The sequence below is a fragment of the Chrysemys picta genome, chromosome 9, assembly GCF_011386835.1.
Source record: "Chrysemys picta bellii isolate R12L10 chromosome 9, ASM1138683v2, whole genome shotgun sequence".
NCBI classification, from domain to species: Eukaryota; Metazoa; Chordata; order Testudines; family Emydidae; genus Chrysemys; species Chrysemys picta.
In genome coordinates, this window is record NC_088799.1 from 75,272,932 (window position 1) to 75,298,200 (window position 25,269).

The window sequence follows — 25,269 nt, forward strand, 5'->3', positions numbered from 1 at the left end:
AATACTTTTCTTACTAACTGTGCTACAGAGAAAAAGCCAAAAAATAGAAGTCTTTCAAACTTGATTTCTTTTCCTAACTTCTGTGTTTCTTACTATAACAGGATATGTCAAAGGAACATATGTTAGAATAGTAATAGACTCTAAATATCAATATAAAAAACAAGTGGAAGTACCATTTCATGAATGGGTATGTTAAGAATGCTAACTTTATTGAAATATTTATCTCATATGTAAAATATAAAAATTTATTACAAATCACACAGCCCCTTGATTTTCAACTCTTAAGATTCTGAGGAGTTTGTGTTTGAGTGTTCAAACATTAGAGAGACAAGGTAGGTGAGGTAATATCTTTTATTGGACCAACTTTTGCTGGTGAGAGAGAGAAGCTTTCAAGCTTACACAGAGCTCTTTTTCAGGTCTGGGAAACTGAGGCAAAGTGTACACTACAAAATTAAGCAACAGAGAGTCCTGTGGCACCTTTAAGACTAACAGATGTATTGGAGCATAAGCTTTCGTGGGTGAATGCCCACTTCGTTGGATGCATGACTCATGCATCCGACAAAGTGGGCATTCACCCACGAAAGCTTATGCTCCAATACATCTGTTAGTCTTAAAGGTGCCACAGGACTCTCTGTTGCTTTTTACAGATCCAGACTACCACGGCTACCCCTCTGATACTTGACTACAAAATTAAGTCGACCTAACTTACGTAGGCATAGTTGCTGCAGTAATTACATTGCTTGTGCATATCGGCACTTGGCTCCTTGTGTCGGTGGTCCGCGTCCGAAACAGGAACGCTTTTATCGATTATGCTGTCAGTGTGGGGCATTGTGGGACAGCTCCTGAAAGCCAGTAACAGTCAATGTGAGCAACACAGTGTCTACACTTACACTGCATTGACCTAACTGCATCAACCTTGACTCTACGCCGCTCATGGAGGTGGACTTAGTAAGTCGGCGTAGCAGGGCAGTTACGTTGGCAGGAGCAATATTTAAGGCTACGTCTACACTACACAGCTTTTAGCGACATGGCTGTATCGCTACAGCTGTGCTGCTAAAAGTCATGCAGTGTGGCTGCTGTTGGCTCTCCTGCCAACCAGAAAAGTTCACCCCCAACGAGTGGCATTTGCATTGTCAGAAGGAGAGCTCTCCTGCCGACAGCGCACTGTTCACACTGGCACTTGTCGTGGCAAAACTTTTGTCTTTCAGGTTTTTTTTTTTTTTTTTTAAACACCTCTGAAAGACAAAAGTTTTGTCGTTCAATTGCTAGTGTAGATATAGCCTAAGTGTAGACACTTCCATAGTTAGGTCGACGTAAGCTGCTCTGTGTCAACCTAACTCTGTAGTGTAGATCAGACTTCAGAGTGTCACTGCTAAATACAAGGTGGAACAGATTATTTAATATAAGTAGTTAACACATATTTCAAGGAACCATTCAAGGTGAAGTGGCCTATTAACCTTGAATGGTCCTTTGAAAAATGTGTTAACTACTTATGCTAAATAATCTGTTCCACCTTTCAGAGTAGCAGCCGTGTTAGTCTGTATCCGCAAAAAGAATAGGAGTACTTGTGGCACCTTAGAGACTAACAGATTTATTAGAGCATAAGCTTTCGTGGGCTACAGCCCACTATGCATCCGAAGAAGTGGGCTGTAGCCCACGAAAGCTTATGCTCTAATAAATTTGTTAGTCTCTAAGGTGCCACAAGTACTCCTGTTCTTTTTGCTGTTCCACCTTGTATTTAGCAGTGATATTCTGAGTGTGTTTCCCAGACCTGAAGAAGAGCTTTGTGTAAACTCGAAAGCTTATCTCTCTCACCAACAGAAGTTGGCCCAATAAAATATATTACCTCACCCATCTTGCAGTATTTGCCAACCCCAAATGTTCAAAAATCATGACTCAGGCTCACCAAAAATCATGGGTATGTAAAAATAATAGATGTGGTGTTCTTTGTATTTGCCTTCTGCTTTTTGAACCTTTAAGGTGCACAGGGGGTCACATTTTGAAGTTTACTCCACAGCCACGAGGGCTAGAAATTTACTTTTTCTTTAAGAATGAAGGCTGAAATCATTACATATCCACTTGACTCTAGGAGCTGGGTCTTAAAGGAAAGCAATAATCATCATGAGACTTGTGACAAAATCATGAGAGTTGGCAACACTGCCTCCTTGTCTCTCTAATATCCTGGGGCCAACACAGCTACAACACTGTTCAAATACTGCATTAATGTTGTAATATGCTAAATGTCAAGCATGTATTTGTGGCATTTTCAATAATATAATTAAAATATTTGCCTAGCTGATCAACATAAACTACCGTTTGAGTTTTCCCATGCAAGAATTCATTTTATTCATTTATACAGAGGCTTTGTACTGGAGAGAGAGTAATGTTCTCTGATTCTACAATAATGTTGAATCCCCTATGTATTTTTTTTTTAAAGGAGAAACAATACCAGTTTTCCCACCAGTCCAACCAATCCCAGGTTAGCCAGGTATGCCAGCAATCTGAACAGCCCCAAATCATCCACCAGTGCCGAGAAACACAAAGTTGCAGTCCCTGCGAAATAAGCTCAATCTCTGTGAGTGATGGTGGAAGAGGAACGAACACAGTGCAGAGGGTAACAATCCGAGGCTGTGAAGAAGAACCAGTAAGAAGAATTCCTGTTTAATAATTTACTTTTCACAGCATATTAATATTGTATATAGTGCACAGCATTTTACCAAGAAATTAAACTAAAGGTCCATGGGAGCTTAGTTTAAATTATATAGTGTGGTGATTATGTTCTATACATCCTTTTTGAAAATGCTTAGAATAAGTTAAATTAAGAGCCAAAATGTATATGTATAGCTGCAAATCTCAGCTTTTCCATTTTCTTGTACTGTCAGCACAGTATGTGAAATGTTTGGTTAAGTGTTTGAACTGGCAATGTTCTGACCTAGAAAGGGTCCTGCTCTAAAATTGTTTCAGGAACCCTGTAATTTCTAGGGGCCCAAATGGAAGGCATTTTTTGGTTGGAATCTGAGCAGTAGAGCAGTTTTCAATAATCATGCTTTATAATCATGTCACCTGCAGATGGAAATGAGAATTTTAAATAGATACTTTCCTCTCAATATACAGATTGTAGCATTTGGAGGCTAATTTTTCAATTGTGTGTGGAATGAATGCCTCCGTAAAATTGTGTGTGCCCATTGCACTTGCAAAACCCCATGTTGGCATATGCCAATAGGTAGTTACAGGAGGAACACAATCATTATGAAGCAGCTGAAAATTTTGCCCTTGAGTATAGTATTATGCCTAAAATGGAAAAGATTAGAAAATGTATCCCCCCTCAATAGGTGAATCCTTCTTTATATTCAGGAGTAAGGTATGTAGATTGACTTGGTTCTGAACATCTGGTAGGAATTGATCATAGTTTTTCCTCATCAGTGAGACTGTATGCACTCCTACAGAGAAACCAATAAAGAGACTCATTTTTCTTTAACAATTATGGTCAATATATACAATACCTTCTACATGCTGTTCAGAATAGCCATGCTGGGTCAGACCAATGGTCTATCTACCCAGTATCTGTCTCTGACAGTGGCCCGTGTCAGATGCTTCAGGAGGAATGAACAGAACAGGGCCAATCCCAGCTGCCAGCAGTTGGACGTTTAGGGACATCTGAAGCATGAGGTTGCGTCCCTGACCATCTTGGCTAATTGCTATTGATGGATCTGTGCTCCATGAACGTATCTAATTTTTTTTTTAACCCAGTAATACGTCTGGTCTTTGTCAACATCACCTGGCAACGATTCCACAGGTTGACTGTGCATTGTGTGAAAAACTTCCTTATGTTTAAAACAAACATGCTACCTGTTAATTTCATTGGGTGACCTTTAGTTTTTGTATTATGTGAAGAGGTAAATAACACTTCCCTATTCACTTTCTCCATACCATTCATGAGTTCATAGGCCTCTATCATATCCTCCCTTAGTCGTCTCTATTCTAAGCTTGAACAGTCCGACTTTGTTAGTCTCTCCTCATATGGAAGCTGTTTCATTCCCCAATCATGTTTGTTGCCCTTCTCTGTAACTTTTCCAATTCTAATATATCTTTTTTGAGATGAGGTGACCAGAAATACACGCAGTATTCAAGGTGTGCATGACCAGTTTATAAATTGGTATTACGATATTTTCTGTTTTATTATCTATTCCTTTCCTAGTGGTTCCTAACATTCACTTAGCTTTTTGACTAACACCCATGTTCATCCATCAGTATGCCATACACTGATCTTAGCCAACCAAATGGTTAATTTGTTTAACTGTAGCTAGTCTCAGCAGCACTCAGTTTCACCTATGAAGGGTTTGGGCTGTTAACTGGAGTAGTGCCAAATGAATATATATTGTTAATGTATATTGTCAAGCTAATCATTCCAGCACAGATTTCTTTGTGACAATATTTTCCTTGAAATTAACAACATTTCTATATTAGTCCCATCCACCGTTACCAGTGTGATTATGACTGGGAAAGTGCAAAGGAAGACCCTCTATTATGCTTACTTACCCTTCCCTGTGTCTTTGACCATATCTTTTTTTTTTCCTACTCCTTCTTGAAATTTTGCACTAGTGTATCCTTTCTCCTGCTTCATTTCAAAGCCCTTCATAAATCTATTCTATTTCTCTGTCCTCATTTTCTCCTACATCGCCTCCTGCTTCCTCACTGGGCTTCCCTTATGACTGTTCTTTGTCCCCTTGCTCTGCCAACTTCATACCTTTTCCCATACCATTTGGAAAAGCCTCTCAACATATGTCAGGTGCCCTCCCTTTCCTTCTTCACAAAACTCTACAATATATGTATGTTCCATGAAGTATAAGAGGGGCAGACTTAAATAGCTGTGGAACCTTAACTCTCTAGAAACTTAAATTTCTAGACTTTCAACCATTTAATTTTTGAACATGGGTTCTAAGAAAGTTCTTTTGTTCATGAAATATATTTCACACCTTAAATCACATTACTCCCAAACAAATGTCTTTATTAAGTACTGTGTACTACTACTTATCTTTCTAGTTTATAAATCAGATCTTTCATCTATTAACTGTTCATTCTTCTATTGCAACTTAGGTGTCTCAAAGTTTGACTTGTTGGTTTAGTCACTGTTTATCCTTTTGGGGCTTTAACCAGTCATGCAGTCATACCTCTAAAATCAATATTTTGCCTAAACGAATAAACAAGAAATTAATTCATCCTCAACTTCTGAAACAGTCAGAAGTCCTCCACAAAGGATATATTTATAGTGCCCTGTCAGGATTACTTTCTGTCTGCACTTACCAATAAATTGTTAAATTAATGTGGAACTATACTGAATTGTTTATTTAGTAGCAAAAATTACCACGTAATAAACATTAATATGTTAAACATGCTCTTCCAACGTAATTAAGGAATTAATAAATTCTAGGACTTCCTCTACAATTATTCTAGCATTGTGTATCAGATTTCATTTTTTGAGAAATAACAGAGGTTATTTTGGGCTGCCTGCAAGATTTTAATAATACATAGAGATATACCTATCTCATAGAACTGGAAGGGACCCTGAAAGGTCATTGAGTCCAGCCCCCTGCCTTCACTAGCAGGACCATGTACTGATTTTTTTGCCCCAGATCCCTAAGTGGCCCCATCAAGGATTGAACTCACAACTCTGGGTTTGGTAGGCAAATGCTCAAACCACTGAGCTATTCATATTAGTAATTCCACTAAGGACATTGTCAGTACTCAGTTGAGTAAGAGCTATAGGATTGGGCCCTGAACTTCCATTCATCTTACAGGACTGGACTCTGTGCTTTCAAGATACTTTGCTTAATATCTCTATAATTCTTAAACAAGAATAAAACATAGTGCTATCAGGGCCGGCTCCAGCTTTTTTGCCGCCCCAAGCAGCAAAGAAAAAAACAACCCCCCCCCTCCGATTTTGCTGCCGCCGAAAAGGAAGAGAGGGAGTGAACAGGGCTGGCTCTAGGATTTTTGCCGCCCAAAGCAAAAACAATTTTGCCCCCCCCCTGGTTCTTTAATTACCCCACCCCCGGCCCCGCCTCAACTCCGCCCCTTCCCCAAATCCCCAGCCCTTCCTCCTCCCCCTAGGCTCTCAAGCCTAGGAGGGAGGGGGAGAAGCAGCGCCCGCGCCGCGGCCACTCGGAGTCTCCCCCCCGTCCCAGGTTTGAGAGCCTGGGAGGGAGGGAGGGAGAGATGGAGGGGGAGACTCCGAGTGGCCGTGGCGCGGGCGCCGCTTCTCCCCCTCCCTCCCAGACTTGAGAGCCTGGGAGGGAGGGGGAGCAGCGGCACGCGAATCAGCTGTTTCGCGCGCCGTGGCAGCAGCAGCGGAGGTGAGCTAGGGCGGCCGGGGCACATTTTTAGGGGCGGCATTCTGGCGCTGGCCATGCCGCCCCTAAAATGTGCCGCCCCAAGCACCAGCTTGTTTTGCTGGTGCCTAGAGCCGGCCCTGGGAGTGAAGGACCTGCCACCGAATTGCCGCCGAAGACCTGCATGTGCCACCCCAATAACAGACAGAGTGCTGCCCCTTTCTGTTGGCCGCCCCAGGCACCTGCTTCCTTTGCTGGTGCCTGGAGCCGGCCCTGAGTGCTATGGTTGAACAGTTTCTTAACGTTTTTTCTATTGCTGCAGGTTTTAAGGTTCTGTCTGTGGTCCCATGTTCACACGCTCTCTCTCTCTCTCTTCTCCCCCCCCATCATACCTTTTTCTTCATAGAACAAAGAGAGGCCTTTTTTTCAAATAGGTAAGCCTGAAAGATTAGACAACAGATCTTCTAAATTTGGTAAAAATCAAAATGAACCACTACTGTTTTTAAACAGAGAGTAGGTTGGAATTATTTACTACTTGTTTTTATATATATATATATATAAGTGGATTTGGTTCTGGATTTTGCTCATATAGCAAACTACACTTATACACACATAATAAAGCTGAAGTTGTGTTTCTTCATCCTACCCACTAAGTAAATGCAGTGGCTGTCTCCCTTCACCATTACAGTTTAACTTACTGTTCAAAACTTTGGCTGTAACAATTAGACAAAGAAATGCAGGTGTCTAGGCATGAATCGTGGACTAGACATTTTATGGTGCCCCTACTCGTTATTAATATTCCTCAACATGCTACCAGAATGATTAAAAATATGACAATGTACTTTTCTCCAGTACTTAAATGTCAGTTAAAGTTTGTGCAACACATTGGTGACATAGAGTGCTGTGGAGCTGCTAAGTGTAGCTATAATTATCTTCTAAAACTGAGGTGGCAAACCAAAAGAGAATTTTGTTTCACAGAAATTTCTGAAACATGTGTGTTCCCATCATTACTCATTTGGCAAAAGATGGCAACATACGGTAAGGGAGTATCTACCTACTCCTCACATTGTTTACCAGTTCTGCCAGACAGCAGACAAGAAAACTGATACCTCTATTTGGCAAAGGTAACAAGCTGCAACTCAATTAACATGTTTAAACATCCAACAGGCAAAGTACATTACATTTTATTCATTTATGCCCAAACCCTTATCCCACTAAAATTAGTGGCAAAGCACCAGTTGATTTTAACATGACCAGGATTTGGCCCTTGCAGAGCTACCATAAGAACCATAATTGAGCAAAGGTTACAAAGAAAACATAGCAACATATAATAGTAATAAGAGAAAAATCAGTAAAGGCCAAAGACTAGTATAACCCAGTGTAAATACTGGCTCTCGGTCTTCCTCAAACACCACCTTTTTTAGACTGCTGTTGCACATTGAGCCAATGTTTTCAGAGCACAATCTAGAGAAACTCCAAGATTTCTTTCTTGAGTGGTATCAGCTCATTTAGACCCCGTCATTTTGTATTTATAATTGGGATTATATTTTCCAATGTGCGTTACTTTGCATTTATCACCACTGACTTTCATCTGCCATTTTGTTGCCCAGTCACCATATTTTGTGAGATCCCTTTGTAACACCTTGCAGTCAGCTTTGGATTTAAATATATCAAGTAATTTTGTATCATCTGCAAACTTTGCCACCTCACTGTTTACCCCCTTTTCCAGATCATTTGTGAATATGTTGAACAGCATTGGTCCCAGTACTCATCCTTGGGGGGCTCCCACTATTTACCTCTCTCCACTGTGAAAACTGACCATTTATTCCCATCCTTTGTTTTCGATCTTTTAATCAGTTACTGATCCATGAGAGGACCTTCCCTCTTATCCAATGATTGCTTACCTTGCTTAAGAGCCTTTGGTGGGACCTTGTCAAAGGCTTTCTGAAAATCCAAGTACACTATATATCCATTATGTCATCCTTGTCCACATTTGTTGGCCCCCTCAAAGAATCTAATAGACTGGCCAGGTATGATTTCCCTTTACAAAAGCTGTGTTGACTCTTCCCCCAGCGTATCATGTTCATCTGTGTGTCTGATAATTCTGTTCTTTACTAGTTTCAGCCAGTTTGCCTGGCATTGAAGTTAGGCGTACCAATCTGTACTTGCCAGGATCACCGCTGGAGCCTTTTTAAAAAATCAGCATTACATTAGCTATTCTCCAGGCATCTGGTACAGGGGCTGATTTAAGTGGTAGGTTACGTACCACAGTTAGTAGTTCTGCAATTTCATATTTGAGTTCCTTCACAGCTCTTCGGTGAATATCATCTGGTCCTAGTGACTTATTACTGATTTATCAATCTGTTCCCAAACCTCCTCCATTGACATCCCCCTCTGGGACAGTTCCTCAGATTTGTTACCAAAAAGAATGACATGATTTGCGAATCTCCCTTGCATCCTTTGCAGTGAAGACAGATGCGAAGAATTCATTTAGCTTCTCCACAACGGCCTTGTCTTCCTTGAGTGCTCCTTTAGCACCTTGATCATCCAATGGCCCTACTAATCATTTGGCAGGCTTCCTGCTTCTGTATCGTCGCTGGCAGGCCTCAGGGAATTCTAATGCAATATTATACATCTTGATTCAACATAATCAATTCATTGATGCAGCATAGGTGTTAAATTCTCAGATTTTCTTTGTGTGATTTTTGAGCTTTAGTTAATAGAAAGCTGAAACGAGAAGAGATAACTAGCCACAAAAGGAAAAGGCAAGATGAGTTCTAGTAGTGATCCAATAGAGATCTTACTTGGTTTTAAGAAAGAAGAACTAACATTCAGCAATTTTTAACTCGAATTTCACTTTTAGAGCCTAAAAATGCACCACAGTCTTAGTCACACATGGTCAGTATATTCTAATTCATTTTACTGTAAACAAAAAAGAGCAATAGTCCTTGTTTGAATGGTTTCCGGGGCTTCTTAAGTAGACCGACACATGTTGTGTGGCAAGACATTTTATTACCTTCTGAGCTGTAAGAGTGCTCTCTGTTCTGAGATGCTTATAATTCCAGGGCTGAATTTAAGGAAGTAAGGACAGAGTGACTCCCTGCATTCTTGATCTCCTTCACTGATTTCATTTTAAATGTCCAGTTTAAACTGATTTTAACATATTTTTGTATTTATTAAAATTAGTTTTAATGATCTATTACATAATAGTTTTATCATCTGATGATAATCTTTGAGCATAGTCAGCAAAAGCACTTCAACAAGAACAGATAAGTGGCTCAGGCAACTTCAAGGTGAGTAGGAAAAAAGAATATAAATTATGTAAGAGCAGGGAACATGACAAAGATGCGTGGAACAGATAAAGCAAGGAGAGGGAGACAAACTTAAAAGGCAGAAGTTTACTCTGGTGACTCATATATTTTCCATGTAGAATTATACAGGAAATGAAACACAGTTCTTTAGGACAGTAATGAAAGTTAACCCTTGCTTGTTACTCTACAGGTTTAGAGAGACGTTACCTGTCCCTAGCGACTAGTGCCTTCACTCCTACTCCTCCAGATCCTCCCATTTCCCTTTCAATGTGCTGTGCTTTCGTATATAGAGTTAAATAGGAGCATGCCAATTGTAATGAGTGAAATCGGAACCTATGGAGAATTTTGGAAAAGTTAGAGAAGAAGTTTTTTCATAGCACATTAAAGTTAATATTTGTGTGTATGTAAAAAGAAACTGGCCTCTCTGAGGTTGAGACACATTCCATTTCTGCTTAGGAAGACATAGTTGAATGATACCTCAGCATTCCATAAAGACTGCTTTTGCAGTGCTGCTGCAGTCAAAAAGACTATTTGATTGCTTCACCGAATAAATGAAAGATGTCTATGGAAAACAGCCTCAGTCTAGGTGACTGTAGTCATGTATACTAAATTCTGCAATAAAGAAAAGGAGGTTCTTCTTCGAATGGTGGGTCCCTAGAAGTATTCCAATCGTGGGTGTGCATTCCTGCCATGTTTTCTAAGCAGTGTCCATTGAGCTGCATGTGTGTCTCCTTTGTACTCGCAGCTGAGGTTATAATAGGCCGTGCGGGTCAACACCTCTCCATTCCTTCTTACTGCCGCATGGCCTGAGTCAGAACTCTTGTTCCTTTGCGCTCTTAGGGTACATCTACGCTACCTGCCGGATCGGCGGGTACTGATCGATCTATTGGGGATTGATTTATCGCATCTAGTGTAGACACGATAAATCAGTCCCCGATCGCTCTGCCATCGACTCCGAAACTCCACCACGGTGAGAGGCGGAAGCGGAGTTGACGGGGCAGCGGCGGCCGTTGATCCCACACCGCGAGGACGCGAAGTGATTAGAAGTCGGTCTAAGATACGTTGACTTCAGCTACGCTATTCTCGTAGCTGAAGTTGCGTATCTTAGATCGATTTTCCCCCCCTCCAGTGTAGACCAGGCCTTAGAGAGTGTTCTAGTCTGTTGCATATCGTTCTTGTTCTTGTTTTGTTGTTTACTTGTTTGTTGTTTAGAGCTTACTCTGGTGGATCCTTCCTTTTGTTCTACTTCTCCAACTCCTTTGATACTTTAGCACCACTAGTTTCCTCTTTCTCCAGATTGCAAGTGTATTGTAAACCACAGTGATGGAATAAGTGATCTTATTTGAGATTCTGGTTCTGTCATTCTCCATCTAAATTGCAATTTCACTTGCTTGATGAAGAGTCCAGAGCCTATAATCCTTAAAGCATATATTCCAGAATGTCCATGTGTGTGTTAGATTGCATGATTTGAGTTAGTGTAGCTATGGATACTTGAAAGACATTTCTATACACAATACAGTGGAAGCAAAAATCATTAAGAAAATCTGGAAGTTATCAACAGTTTTCATTTTTTGTATTCATTCAGTGAGGGTGTTTTTGGTGTGGTTTCCCCTGTCCCTAATGAATGCTGAAAAGATTTTTTTCCAATCATTTTTCTCTCCCCTACTTCCGCTGGGCTGTTTAACTTGAATTGTCTGTGGCTACATAGTGTGTTGAGGTCCTGAAGGGTGGATTGCCCCAGGGGACTTAGGCATCTAAGTCCAAAATTCAGATTCTCAAAATTCCCGTGCAGCTGTCACCTATCCCTGTAGGTGCTTAAGTTTCCATGGGTGAAGTCTGCTAGGCCCCTACATTTCTGCTGTTGGGCATCTGCTTGGTTTCCTCGGTCCTGACACCACTGAGCAGCTCCAAGCAGGGTTCACCATATGCATTCCCCAGATGGTTTCACCTGTGGGGGTGCAAACTGGTTAGGGTGACCAGACAGCAAGTGTGAAAAATCAAGATGGGCGGTAATAGGTGCCTATATAAGACAAAGCCCAGAATATCAGGATTGTCCCTATAAAATTGTGAAATCTGGTCATCCTAAAACTGGTAGACATGCTCAGAGCAGCCTTAGAGCCTAGTGATCGGATCAAGCCCAACACAAAACACACCTGTCTCCAGAGCCTAGGTGCCTGTCTTTGGGGTTGTGAATGCCACTTGGCAGCAGCACACCTAAAAGTTATTTGCTGTAACGCTCAGCCTGAATCCCCCTTGTGAATTCCATCCCGAGTGTCTTCCAAATTCCACGATTAGAGGCTGCCTTGTATTTTGCGGGGATTCTTTCTTCTAGAAACAGCTGCTTAAAGCCAACTTCAGCTTTACGCAGCTATTCAAGCCCATCTTCCCAGAAGCAGAGTGTCTGTGCTGCCTTTTCAGAGTGCCCGTGGCAAGTGCCTTGGGGAGAATGCTGGGCAATACGCTGTTAGCCAGATAGCTAAGAAGTAAAAGGATCTGTTGTATGCTAGTAAAGATCCTTAAAGGGGCTGCATGCCTAAGTTGAAATCTCACTGCTGTCTGCTTCTTTATGGATCCTGATTTGCCAACTAGGGGGAAATTGGGCAGATTACTTCCTCCTCCCTCTGTCATGGTCCCTGGGTAAGCTGCCTCTTCTGAGACACTTTTTTCAGTCCCCCAAGTTTACCCCTTTCAAGTGACAGGCCCAACTCTTCTTTGGGTGGGACCCCCAGTCCAACTGCTCTCTATCTGGGTCTCTGGGTTACACTCCCCTGGTTGTCACCTTAAAAAAAGCAAAGTCTTTTTTGTTAACCTTGATAACATTGTTTTCCCCTCCAGGTACACAGTCTTCAAGAAGCTAATGGGCAGCTGGACTCCAGATATTTTGGCGAGCTACTTGCTGAAGTGAACCGCAAGAGCAATGACCTGTACAGCTGTTTACTGCAGCATGTGGAAAAGATAGGAAGAAGGTATTGTAGACCCCCCTCCTTGTGGTGTTCTAGGAATCTCAGGAATGTATACTATGTTAGAGAAAGCAGTGCTGTTTGTTTGAGCTGCATTCTGCAGACAGCTAAAGTTCATAGAGTGTGGTGCATAATAACTTAACTCCTTGAGTGTCTCAAGATGTCAGAAGCCATGCTATTTTATTGAATGCAATGAGTATTTCAAACTGTTTGACTAATGGTCAAGGCACTTTACACAGTTAAACAACTATGTATCTCCCTTGTCAAGATAATTTAGACAGCACATAGTGCATACTGCAGTGAATATACTGCATGCTCTGACATTTTGCTTTAAGACACAGTCACATTATTGTACTCGCCTGAAGATGCAAAGAAGGAAACTACCCTGATGCCAATGTTAAGTGGCATGCTCTGGATTCAGAGACAGGTTATGTGCTCCATAACGCACAGCATCTGTAGGCAAATTAAGCTGCTTTCTATATGTATTATAAACCACTTCTGAAAGAATAATTTGATACGGAATCCTCTCAGGCTGCAGCTATCTTCAAAACAAATTACAAGTTTTTCTAAAATTCCTCATTCTTCTCCTCCCCACCACTTCTTTTCTTGGACTCATTGGGCCATATCTGCCTCCTGTTCAAGCAGTCAAGGTTCTCCAGGAATGAATTTCGCCCAGTCTGTAGAAAATAATAAGATTTAATAATACTGAGGAATTAACTCATCCAGGTACTGGTTAAGGCATTGACAGTGCTTAGAGCAATTGTAATGCCTCTCCGATGTTGCTTGGGAAAATAAGAGGCCAGTTGGACTGACGATAACCCTCCTTTGTTCTGATCCCTAAATTAAAAATGTGGTGGAGAGCAAAAGCCTGCCCCATATTTCTTCTCATGATTGGGCGGTTTTTTTCATTCCTTTCAAATCAGCAAGAGACCTGCTGTTAATCTGTCATTTTTGTGTGTGTTTTTTACAGGACACAGGACAATGAATCTACACGTCAAGTAAGCACTCGGAGCAATCCAATCCAAATGGTCACTATTTGTTGGTAATAACAATGGGGCAGATTCTCAGTTTTGAACTCAATGAAATTATGCCAGTTTACCCCAGCTGAGGATCTAGCCCAATCTGTAATGTAAGGAGGACAATCTTTGATAGTTGTGCACTCCTAGTAAACAGTAGGATTCCTAAATATATCTATAGCAATATGGTTTTAAATATGATGTTTTTAAATGTGTACATTTAAATAATTTGTACCATTATTTAGTTGCTTGTGAGGGGCAAACATTAAAACTTTTTTCCTGCGTATTTGCCTGTAAAACTGACAAGATAGGTAAAAACCTGGATAAGATGTGTGTCACTTAAAAAGCTTCCCACTGTAACTACTTAATTATATATCACTTTCATCCTCCCACAAATGCTGCAGCTGTTTTTCACAACACTGCACCGTCTTTCTCCACAGGAAGTGAAGTGTAATATTGTCTCCAAAAGAACTTAAAGGGAATTTAGATTGACAAATGCAGACAGACAGATTAGTGAGTTACAATCTTTAACTGCTGTGATTCTGTTGGAATTTGGCCAAGTGGATCACGGGCAGAAATTGTTGTTCAGTACTAACTTGGTGGAAAGAGTGCCACTTACTAAATCATGTATAGCATGTCGGTCATTCTAGTCTCCATCGACTTACTGAGCAAGTCTGTCCATACTTAACATGTAGGATTTGATTTGATCAGATCACATCACACGCTAGTGTAGCTGCAACTCAGTGTAACTTTTATTTCTCCAGAATAGGAAAATAATGAAGTGTTTATTATTTCTAAAATAATACACATTTTAAAATGACACACTTTTTGCTTATTCATCAGCAAAAAATAAATATGCTTCAAACTAATGTGTCTCCGTCTAAATTAGCTTTATATACAATATAAGATATAAATTTTGGAAGTTTTCTGGATATAACTTGATCTGTGTGCATGCCATTTCTCAGAGTTTTCTGTCTTTCTCGTGTTTTCCAAGCAGTAGAGTAATTTAATAAAGAGATCACATTGTGATATACAGGAAGAATTCTTATTTAAGACGTCGAAGCCAACAAATTGGTTTGTTTTTCTATCTTCATTATTAGGTAGAAGATATTGAAGGTTTGATTCCTAAAGGACTGTCTGAGTTGACAAAGCAGCAAATTCGCTATCTCCTGCAGGTATGCAAATGGAAAATATTACTTGCAAATCTACAAAAAAACATAGTTAATTTGAGGCAGTTAGTGTTTGCCTTACACCTGGAAGCACAGATGTCTTACACATTTTTATTCTATCTAATGTAACTATGAATATTATTCCTATAAACATCTAATCCTTTTTTGAATCCTCCTAGGGGTTTGGCCTTGATGTCTTGTGGCAGTCATTTCCACAGACTAATTATCTTTTTTACACTATTCACATTTCCTCTTATCCGTTTTAAATCTCTTGCCTTTCAGTTTCATTGGAAGTCTCCTTGCCTTATGAGGCCGGATTAAATAGGAGCATCTGGAGTACCTTGTCTGCACCTTTCCTTATTTGGTCATACTTTATATTAAGAAGTGATTAATAGATATTTTATTAAATTGTTAATAATTTTGTGTAACTGACAGATAGTGTTGTTTTTAGTGAATGAAAAAGTCTCATCCTTGTAGACATGGATTCAGATTTCAAAGTACAAATGACATCAGCAGCTCTTACAATTCTGTTTCTATAATTAGTTAGCTGCAGAGTAATGTAATTTCTAAGTTTGCAATTATCTAACACGTGTCTCTAAACAGATTTGCAATAAATCCCATACTGTTACACTAAAGACAATCAGTTTTACTATTCTCGTTGTTTTGTTATTTTCAGTTATTGTCAAAGATTACATCCCACAAAGAAGCTGAAACCAATCCTTTTCTTTTTTCTAGATGAGAGTGACATCCGATAAATCACTGCGACTTGTACTTTCCACTTTTGGCAGTTTGCGCGAGGAGCTTTGCCATCTACAAGATGACTTAGGGGTAGGTCTTTGCAAAATTTAGATTCCATTGCCTAATCTCTTTGGTTGGTTGATTTGAAGGCCAAAAGGGACCATTACGATCATCTAGTCTGACCTCCTGCATAACACAGATCTGAGTTTGTTACATTACATTGTTTGAAGTATTTGCAAGAATCAGCTTTAGTACATAAAGAAAAATTTAGACTAGACTAGTATCTTGTCCCAGCAGCAAACTCCACTGCAGTTACCACTCTTGCATGATGACTTTCCCTTAATAATTAGCTGTATAGGTAATTGCCTGTTTTGATGAAGGATACTCTGATACCAGGATGATGTGGAAGACAGGACAGCAAAATAATAAACCTATATATACTGTGGAGGATTTATATCTACCCTTACTTGATGGTGCTTAACTTGATCACATGTAAAATTATAAAGAACAAAAATACAAAAAACAGAACCCAAAATATTCTGTTGAACAGAACGAGACAGGAGCCAGAGCTTTCCCAGGGGCTGGCCAAAGACCAAGGAATGAACTTCGAAAGGAACAAAGGACCATCGCAAACCTCACCACCTTCCACTCTAAGTGAAAGGTGCATTTCTTTGATCTTGCCTTCTCTAACATATGTTAAAAAAATCCAAAACACTCCACCACACACACTTCTTCCCCTGGGGGAAGGATGAGAGAACAAATGTGACATATGTTAGTCATGTTGTTTAATGCACTACTATCATGAGATGAGAATCTATATAGAAAATAATGTAACCATGGACACTTTGGGCTAAGTGTGCAGTATTGTAACAGAGCAAACAAATCAAGAATAGTATTTAAAGTGTATCCAACAAAACAGATTTAGAATTAAGTACTTATTTGGGGGTTTTGTTTCATTTAGTTTGACTTTATGATGAGCTGATGAATTAAAATAATTTATCTATTTCTTTTAAAAATAAGGGGATCATTTTCTTATTTATACTGACAAATTATAGAATCTATTCATAACAAGTACTTTTGTCTCATAGAAATTGGAAACTGACAAGATGTTACTAGAGAAAGATCTGGCTTTTAAAGAATCTCAGGTGAAGGAGTATGAAACACTGTTGGCATCTGTGAGAGAGAATAATCGCCAACAGCAGGTACATTCATATATTTATTTTGAACAAATTTACTATCCCCCAAGAATTCACACTTAGAATAAATACTGAGCTCTATGAACAACTTTCACAAATCTATTCTTGGTATAACAGCTTCCAACAAAAAGGAGATAAGTTAGAGATCAGCATTCTCTGTACCATGTGAATGTGTTGTTCTGAACAACTTTATACAGTACTGTTACTGGAGATGTTCAGGCATCTAACACATAGGATTCTGGCTAGGAAAATAAAGGGTCCAATTCTCATTTATACTAAAGCCCCATATGCTGCTCTGCCCATGATATGAAGCCTTAATATGGATCCAAATAATTTTTTCTACTTTAATTTTTAAAAATGTATTTGTGTGTGTTTAAAAAATTTGTATCTGTCAGTTGCATGTGAATGAGATCTGGAAATGTGTTCTGTGTAGGATATGGTAATTGCCAAAAATATCATAATTCATAGCCATTCTAGCAGAAGCAATACGTTGAGTCGGCTAGTAATTTGTTTACAATTTTTTTAGTAATGCTCCATGTACAACTGAAGTTGTTGTCCGCCTGTGAAAGCCAATTAAGAATTTAGCCCACTATATCAAATAAACATTGGGTAGTCTTTTGGGGGGAGGGAATTTTGTCCAAAACTAGTGATTTTGACGAACTTCCTCGCTTGAAAAATCCAGTGCTAAGGTTCATAGCTTCTTCTAGAGTGAAGTTGGGCATTCTAGGAGGTAGGCCAAACTCTTTCCACACATGCTTACACCAACACTGGATACAGTTTATACACTAAAGGCCTGGCGCAGGGAGGTGCTGACTGCCTTTAATTCCCATTGATTTAACAAAAGTTAAATATGTGCAGCATCTCCCCACAGCCGGCTCTCCAGCTGATATGAATCAGCTATGAATAAAGTTATGTAGGACAAGAAGTTAAAAAATGGCTCCCCATAAGTAACTGTATACCCAAAACTGAGCTTTGCTCACAGACAATCCTTGAGACTACCTCACTGACCATATCTAAGAATTTTTTGTGTGCTGCTTTCATAGCAAGGACTCAGAGACAGTGCTTCAAAATGTCGTTCATTGGAGGAACAGATCATCTCTCTCCGGTATGCTGAGGGAGAGAAGGACTGTCGGTTAAAAGAACTGGAATACTGCAAGCGTGCCTTGGAACAAGAGATCCAGAACCTGAGAATGCAGGTAATGGGTTTTTTATTTTCCTGTCAATATTTTTTCACTCAAATCCAGCTGCAGTAGATTTAGAATTCTTTAGAAGGTGGACATGTAAAGATAATTTTAATACAGAGCAAACTTGTTTTCTCATCTGATGATACATACTTTATATCCTTATAACTGTATTAAACTGTATAATAATTAAGAGTGCTATAATTTTGTTTTGCATAGACCTGTTCTAATCCAGTGATACAAACCACCACAGATGAGCTCTCTAGTCGTTACGTGGAGATGATTAACAACCTGAGAGAGGATAAAGATAGAGAGATCCGCAATCTTAGGGTATGTTGGTTATCTTCTAACATATACATTCATAATCATGTATGGATTTCTGAGCAAAGTATGGATATAGGAAAGTGGCAGGTTCCATTTTCAAAATTACAAAATGGAAAAAGCTTATACCAACCAACTATACATACTTCAGGTATTTTGTGGTTTGAAATTAGAGATAGTGGTTTCCGTTTTGGACCCATTGAAATCCTGGCCTTATTGTTCACGTTGTGTTTGGTTTATAACTAAAAGTTCTCTCCAGAAGCAGATTTTACAGACTCTTTTCTGACTCCAAAGTGGGTTGGCAGTTTTACTACACATTAGAGACTTGTGAGTTGAGCATAAACAAAAGGTTCACGTATCTTGGGGGGATGCAAAAACTAACCAGAAAGGCAGCTTTCATAAAATAAGACAGATCCTGATTTAAATTGTACCTATAAAACCTCTGTCACACCAAGGGTACTGTATTTATATTTGGCCTGCCTAGAGATCATTCTAACTTGTGCTGTAATTGATAACCAAAAGAATTTACCAGAGTATGCTGAGTTTCATAAACCTACTGATACCAAACAAAATAAAAGCACCAATGAACTACTACTAAAGTAATAGTGTTAACTCGGAACCACTCCATTGCACCAAAAAGGAGCTAAAATCATTTAATTGAAGTTGACCTATTCTTGAATCTCCCTGAACATTTTTTTTAATATTCATCTGGTTATTTTAGTGTAGTTTCTTGCTGTGTGAGAATCCACACAAACATAAGGGGATGACATCTACAGAGCTGACAAATGTACCAAGTGGACAAACTGGAAATACAAATCTTTTTTCCCTTTTATTTCTGTTAGAGTACTCCAAGGTAGTGTACCAATAGCAGATATAAAACTTTATTTAAAACTTTTAAACAAGTTTAGTGTTCCACAGTTTTGACAGAAGACGCTGTTGGGGATCTAACTTTTAACTAAGCCATCTTTTCTCCTGTACAGGTGTGTGAGAGAAAAAGGTGTTAACTAAAAACAAACCGAAAAGTTTTAAACATATGAATAAAATCGGCTTCTCCTATCAATCTAGTTTAATTATCCGCATTCTACCGGTTCTCCGGTTGCCTGTAGCACCTTTCAGAAAAAACAACATAGAAAAACTTGAACTTCCTCCTTTTCTTTTCTCCCCCCTACCCTCCCCATCAAAATAAATAAATTAAAATTCATATCTTTCTGAAACATAAAGCAGCAAAAAAAAAAAAAAAAAAAAAACCAAGGGGGCACAACTCCATTGTTTGTTCATTGTGGGTCAGCTTTATTTAAGATATGTAGACTTCAGAGCTATTCTTTTCCTTAGATTCCTTAGCATGTGTATAACTATTTATTTTAAAGTCCCAGCTAAACCAGTTCCAGCAAGATATTTCAAGAAGAGATGGAAGTAACAGTGACTTCCAGATGAGGCTGCATGAACTTACTTCAATGTTAGAAGAGAAGGAGACTTTTATTAAACAGCAGCAAGAGGTAAGAGTGTTCATTTATGCTGCAGTTTTATAAGGTCTATTATAACTCTTACCCTGTTGCGGACCATAAGAACATTCAAATGTTAACTGTGTAAATCATTAGAATTTAAGGTGGGAGAGAGAGCGGGTGGGATAGAGAAGATCTGCCAAGATAAGAGATCAGTGGTGCTGTTTCCTTTAATTGCTCTGCTACATGTAAACTACACTTTGGTTTGCAGGACATTTCTTCCATCTATAACTATAAAATTCCTCTGTAAGAATCTTTAATACTTATCAACAGCTGCCCCTTCCTTTCCTCCATGCTAAGTGGATGCCAGTGGACTCTATGAGCATGCTTCATAGAGAGGGGAATTCTGCCACCTGTTCAACCTTTGTGTCTCCTGAAACAGGAGTAAGTTTTTGCCCAACCCCTAGTAATAACGTTGACTGTTAGGTAGAGCCTGTAGGTCTTTCTGTGACCCAGTCTATTGGAATAAAACTTTATTCCATTATGTTTAACTTTAAGGTTAAAAGGTGTTTAACCTTAAGTATTTTCTTGTGACTTTAGAGTTAACATTTAGTGAAGAGTTCAGAATTACCATTTTTATTTTTGTTTTCCCTAGGAACTCTTTAGGTTGAAGCAAGAAAGATTATCATGCAATCAATCCACAGGTGTAACAAAGTCTATCATCACAAAAAAGTAATGTAGCAATACAATTCTTTTTTAAAATGTTTTTTAATTTTTATTTCATTTAAATTTCATTTAATTTTCAGTAATTATACTGGTTTTCACAGAAGCAGTTGCCTGCAAATGTCAGGTTACAAGATTCTCTTTTAAAATGTTTATTTAATAACAGTGCTTAGAAAAAACTCCACATCCTCTCCAGACATTTTTCTGCTTTATATAGTCCCACTGACCATATTAATGAAGTGTTTGGAGGATGTGAAGATAAATGAGTGTGTTCCTTCCTCTGAATCTCACTTGATAAACTAAACCTTAGAAGGTTGTATATGTCTGAGAAATGCCAGTGTTCTATCCTATTGCACTTCTTATTCAAAATGTGTATTTATGGCCAGAAAATATCAGAATAAATATGGCAACCTCCATCCTTATGTGAATGCTGATTTAGATTTGCTTGCTTTAGGGATAAAAAATATGTACTACTATACTATTTTGCTCTTCAGAGCTTGACATAAGGCATTGGTGGGAGCAAGGCTGAAGTGTAAACACTGACATAAGCTGCAAGGGCCCCATTTCACCTCCACGAGAGGTGTAGGACTTATGCTGGTGTAGTTAGGATGTTGGCTGTCTTGTCAATTTTCAGGGCTCTGTGAAATTCACCAGAAGGCTGCTCCCGGGGAGCACAGCAACTGACAGGAGTCCGTGTGCGGATCTCCCTGCCAGAGACAAATAGCCCCGGGAGGCTGCCCTCCCCCCTGCTCCTGGCAGGGAGTTGCATGGAGCTGAAATCCCTGCCTCTTAGCCTCAGGCACTGCCCCTCTTCAGTCAGTGGAAGCATTCCTGATGTGGATGCACACCACTGACAGAAGGAGGGTAATGTGGACATCAGCCACTGCGGTAATTACTGTGGTGGCTGTAAGTGCTGTAACATAGGACATGTCTACACTACAATCTTAAGTCGACCTGAGTGAACTGGGCTCTCTTCTGAATTGCGTAACAATAAACTTTAAAGGCCTCGCTGCTTTTTTTTTTTTTTATTAAAGTATACCCTGTTTGTGTATGGGGTGTGAAGTCTGGAGACTGATCTGTATTAATTTATGAATACTGTATGGCTATATTGGGTTATGGGAATGTTTACTCTAAGCATGCATTGGTTTAGTTAATAGCATGTTCTAAGGAAACAAGCAGGAAGGTAACAGAGTGGATTCAGATAAAACACCTCCTGGCAAACTGATCTGAAAGTTAAGCAACACTATGAGAGCTATGATGATGCATCATGCAGGATCCAGCCAAAGCTGCAGCTGTTTTGCCAAGGCTAGGAACACACATGCCAAAAGAACAGTAAACAGTTAAAAAGTCTGTACTGTTGCCATTTTTTTTTTTTTGGCCTCTGCTACTGTATGCTTGTGTCTTTGAGCATCCCTTAATGCTAATTAATGGGTGTTGGACATAATCATGGCATATAGTTTGTAATTAGTAATGAGTGTTTGGCTTTAAAAAAAAAAAGGTAATATGTGTGGAAACACTTCTAAAGTGGATGCCTTTGAGGAGAAAGAAAATTTTGGTTGGTAACCAGTTAACTAAAGCCTTTTAAAAACTATGTTTTAAATATTTACTTAACTCTTTTTAAACAAATCTGGGTGCGATAACTAATCTAGAAATGAGTATTGTGGGGGAAAGGTAGAATTTGGTCCTCCAAGGCAAGATACTGCTTTGGATATAGGTGTTTAGAAAGCTTAACAGAGACGTACAATATTCCACTTACAGTTTTGCACAACTTTTTATACAGGTACATGAACCAATATCCAATCCTTGGTCTCCTGTCTGATGACTACATGGTTTCATCACCAGTTAGACAAACAGAGACTATTGTAATTGAGAAGACTGAAGCAATGTAGAAACATGTAAGCTATCCATGTTAGTTATATACCATTTCTTGTTGTCAATGTGCAGGTTCAGTACTCTAAAGAAGCCAAAAATGGGCCTGTAAAAAGCATTATTTCAACAAAACCTATTTTGGAGGCTTCTTTTCTATTTCAGTAAATAAAGTAGCAAAATGAGCAATGAGTCAGTAAGAACAGCCTAGAGAATGTTTCATAATAGACAAGTACAGTGACATTTCTAAAAATGGTCTATGCATGTTAGTGAAGAATAATAAATAGAAACAGCCTTTACTTTACTTGTACCTCATCTTACAACCCTACTTTTAGCTTTTGAAAGGGTTACAGTTTTTATTGATATTACACCATAAGAAGTACTGAAAATGTGCCCTATTTTCTGTTATCTCTAATAGGATGTACCACACCCTCAATAAACTAGTAGGGTGGGTGAATAAGAGGCTCTTGTACAAAACTCAAAGCCCAGAGACTCTGGTGGCTTCAAACCACCTTTATGCCCTCTGAAGTCTGGGCTGCTCCTTTGGCACCTGGAGTCTGGTATAACTGAGACAGTTACAAGCAGCTTCAGGGTTGCCCCACAGCATTGCCTGGAATTTCTGCTTGCTGTAAACTAAAGCCCCCACCCCTCCCACTACATATAATCTCCAGGGCTTCTGAGGGGATCCTCTGCAGCCAGCCTTACACAGTGCCTGAGGAGTCCTCCACCAGTTGGAATCAGCATTGGTTGTAGGGCCCTTTTACAATAGGTGGAGCAGTGCATAGGGCTTGCTTTTGGATACAAGTAGTTTGCAGACAAAGATTCCTGGGGAGCAGTACTTTAACCCTGAATATAAATAATAAATATACACCCAGCACCATAAACTTAGCTGGCACTTCACACAGATAAACCAATTCCTTTCACTGAAGAAACAAACACATGACAGGTAGGAAAGATTAGTGGGTTTTAAAGAGAGAGTGGAGAGCATGATAGGGGAGAACTGGGAGGCTGTTCCTGCTGTAGGGGACACCATAGGAGTAAACTCAGTTCTGAGTACAAGGAGATGTAAGAGAGGATTGAGAGGGGAAAGGTGGTGGTAGAGGTGTAGAATTTTTTTTTTTTTTAAATCGATAAGGGCAGGAAGCTGGAATTTGAAATGAAAGATAAGAGTCCGATGTTTGAGGTGGGCAGGGTGAAAGTGTTTCTAACCCTTCTCACCAAAACACTCCTGCAGAGAGACCACACAGGTAGAGATTGATCATCTCTCACTTTGCATAAGGTAATGTATAGTCAGGTGTTTAAACAAGAGGGAATTTTAGTAACTGAACATGGAAGCAGCAGCAAAAACAGAAAGACCAGAGGAGTTGCCAGTGAAGATGAAAGCAGGAAGTGGGATTAGAGGGAAAAATTAACAAATTAATTTTGTAGAGACGGAGTTTGAGATGGTGGCTGGACATAAAAGCAAATTTGAATGAGGGAAGAAAATGGGGAGTAGTTCTAAAAAGGGAAAGTAATAATGGAAGACTAGGTTTTTTGTACTTATTCAATCATCATCAAGCCTAAAGGAAATCCAGATGTAACAGGGCATGTTCAGGCCTGGGTACGCAAAGATGTACATTTAAAGAAGTCACAAGGGGGAGTTGGAGCCTGTTTGAAAGTTAAACATGTTTGTTTATTTCACTACAGGAGAGAAAGAGCGAGTACTATAAGCTGAGAGAAATTTTGAGTTTTTATCTCCTGCAAACACCAGAACAGCTCCCTAAATGAAAAATCCCTCCCACACTTTAATGGGAGCAGGATTTCACCCCTTAAGTCAACGGCATCAGGTTTTCACCCAAGATCTTTATACAGTAGAATCTCAGAGTTACGAACTGACCAGTCAACCACATGCCTCACCGGAAGTATGCAATCAAGCAGCAGCAGAGACCAATAAATACAGTACTGTTAAATGTAAACTACTTTAAAAAAATTTTTTTTAAAAGGGAAAGGAGCATTTTTCTTCTGCGTGGTTAAGTTTTAAAGCTGTATTAAGCCAATGTTCAATTGTAAACTTTTGAGAGAATATCCATAACATTTTGTTCAGAGATACGAACAACCTCCCTTCCCAAGGTGTTCATAACACTGAGGTTCTACTGTAGCAGGTTTCAGTTGAAAAGAAATTACTTTACTTAAGTTACAAACCTACGACAATGTAGGTTTATACTAGTAGTGTTTTATTTTCAACGTCACCTGTAACATTACAAATGCTACTGTAACAACAGATGAGGCAGTGTATTTCAGTTACCACAAAAAATTATCAGTATTTAAGCAAGTTTTTGTCATTGAAATGTGGTGGTGGGTATAGGTAAAATTTTCAAAAGCACCTATGTGCTCATTACTGCAGTTTTTAAAAATAAATAGCAGTTGAGTAGCATGCTACCATGAGTACCAGAATATTTAAACCTGGATGCTTAAAGTTAGGCATTGAATGGGAACTAAGGCTATTCACTTTGGTATCTGAGTCCCCTGGAAAGTCAGATACCTATTTATATAAAAACACCATGTTCCTTGCATAGACTTATTTGTAAACACTTGTACATGTACAGCAAAATTTTTACATATGTGAAATCTAATGTGATGTTTGTTTTGTGACAGGAATAACTTCCATTCAATTAACTGCTTATTTCTTTTAGGAATGAGCAGCTGGGACCGCCACTGGATCTGTTCAAAGGCGCTCATACCAAATGACTGTATCATTGCTTTTACCTGCTGCTGTTTTTCATCATTAAAAGGTTCAGTTTAATATTTAGAACCAGGCCTTTCCCTGAACCCCTGTCTAATGTGTATGTGTTAAAGACACACAGTGGGAAATAATGGATTGTGAAAAGCAATGGCTGGCCTTACTCAAAGCAAGCAATTAACTTCTATCTGATGAAGAACATGCATTTTTCATAGTCTGCCCATTTCAACCACTGTGTCGTAACACACACAATACTAGCATTACATGCAGTTAAATCCCAGACACTACATTCTCTATG

The 25,269-nt window shown here is 39.3% G+C and overlaps 1 protein-coding gene across 1 annotated transcript in view; it reads left to right on the top strand.

The window, feature by feature from the left end:
* The window catches only part of LOC135973420 (protein POF1B-like), a 40,387-nt gene extending 15,322 nt beyond the window's left edge, over nucleotides 1-25,065 (top strand). The window contains exons 3-14 of the mRNA XM_065556496.1: nucleotides 2,438-2,644; nucleotides 12,476-12,606; nucleotides 13,571-13,598; nucleotides 14,717-14,791; nucleotides 15,521-15,613; nucleotides 16,612-16,725; nucleotides 17,763-17,915; nucleotides 18,120-18,230; nucleotides 19,589-19,717; nucleotides 20,319-20,395; nucleotides 22,167-22,281; nucleotides 24,925-25,065. Of these exons, the coding sequence (XP_065412568.1) occupies nucleotides 2,438-2,644; nucleotides 12,476-12,606; nucleotides 13,571-13,598; nucleotides 14,717-14,791; nucleotides 15,521-15,613; nucleotides 16,612-16,725; nucleotides 17,763-17,915; nucleotides 18,120-18,230; nucleotides 19,589-19,717; nucleotides 20,319-20,395; nucleotides 22,167-22,275 (1,227 nt within the window). The 3' untranslated portion in view covers nucleotides 22,276-22,281; nucleotides 24,925-25,065. The remainder of the gene's footprint in view (nucleotides 1-2,437; nucleotides 2,645-12,475; nucleotides 12,607-13,570; nucleotides 13,599-14,716; nucleotides 14,792-15,520; nucleotides 15,614-16,611; nucleotides 16,726-17,762; nucleotides 17,916-18,119; nucleotides 18,231-19,588; nucleotides 19,718-20,318; nucleotides 20,396-22,166; nucleotides 22,282-24,924) is intronic.
* Nucleotides 25,066-25,269: the final 204 nt, after the last annotated feature.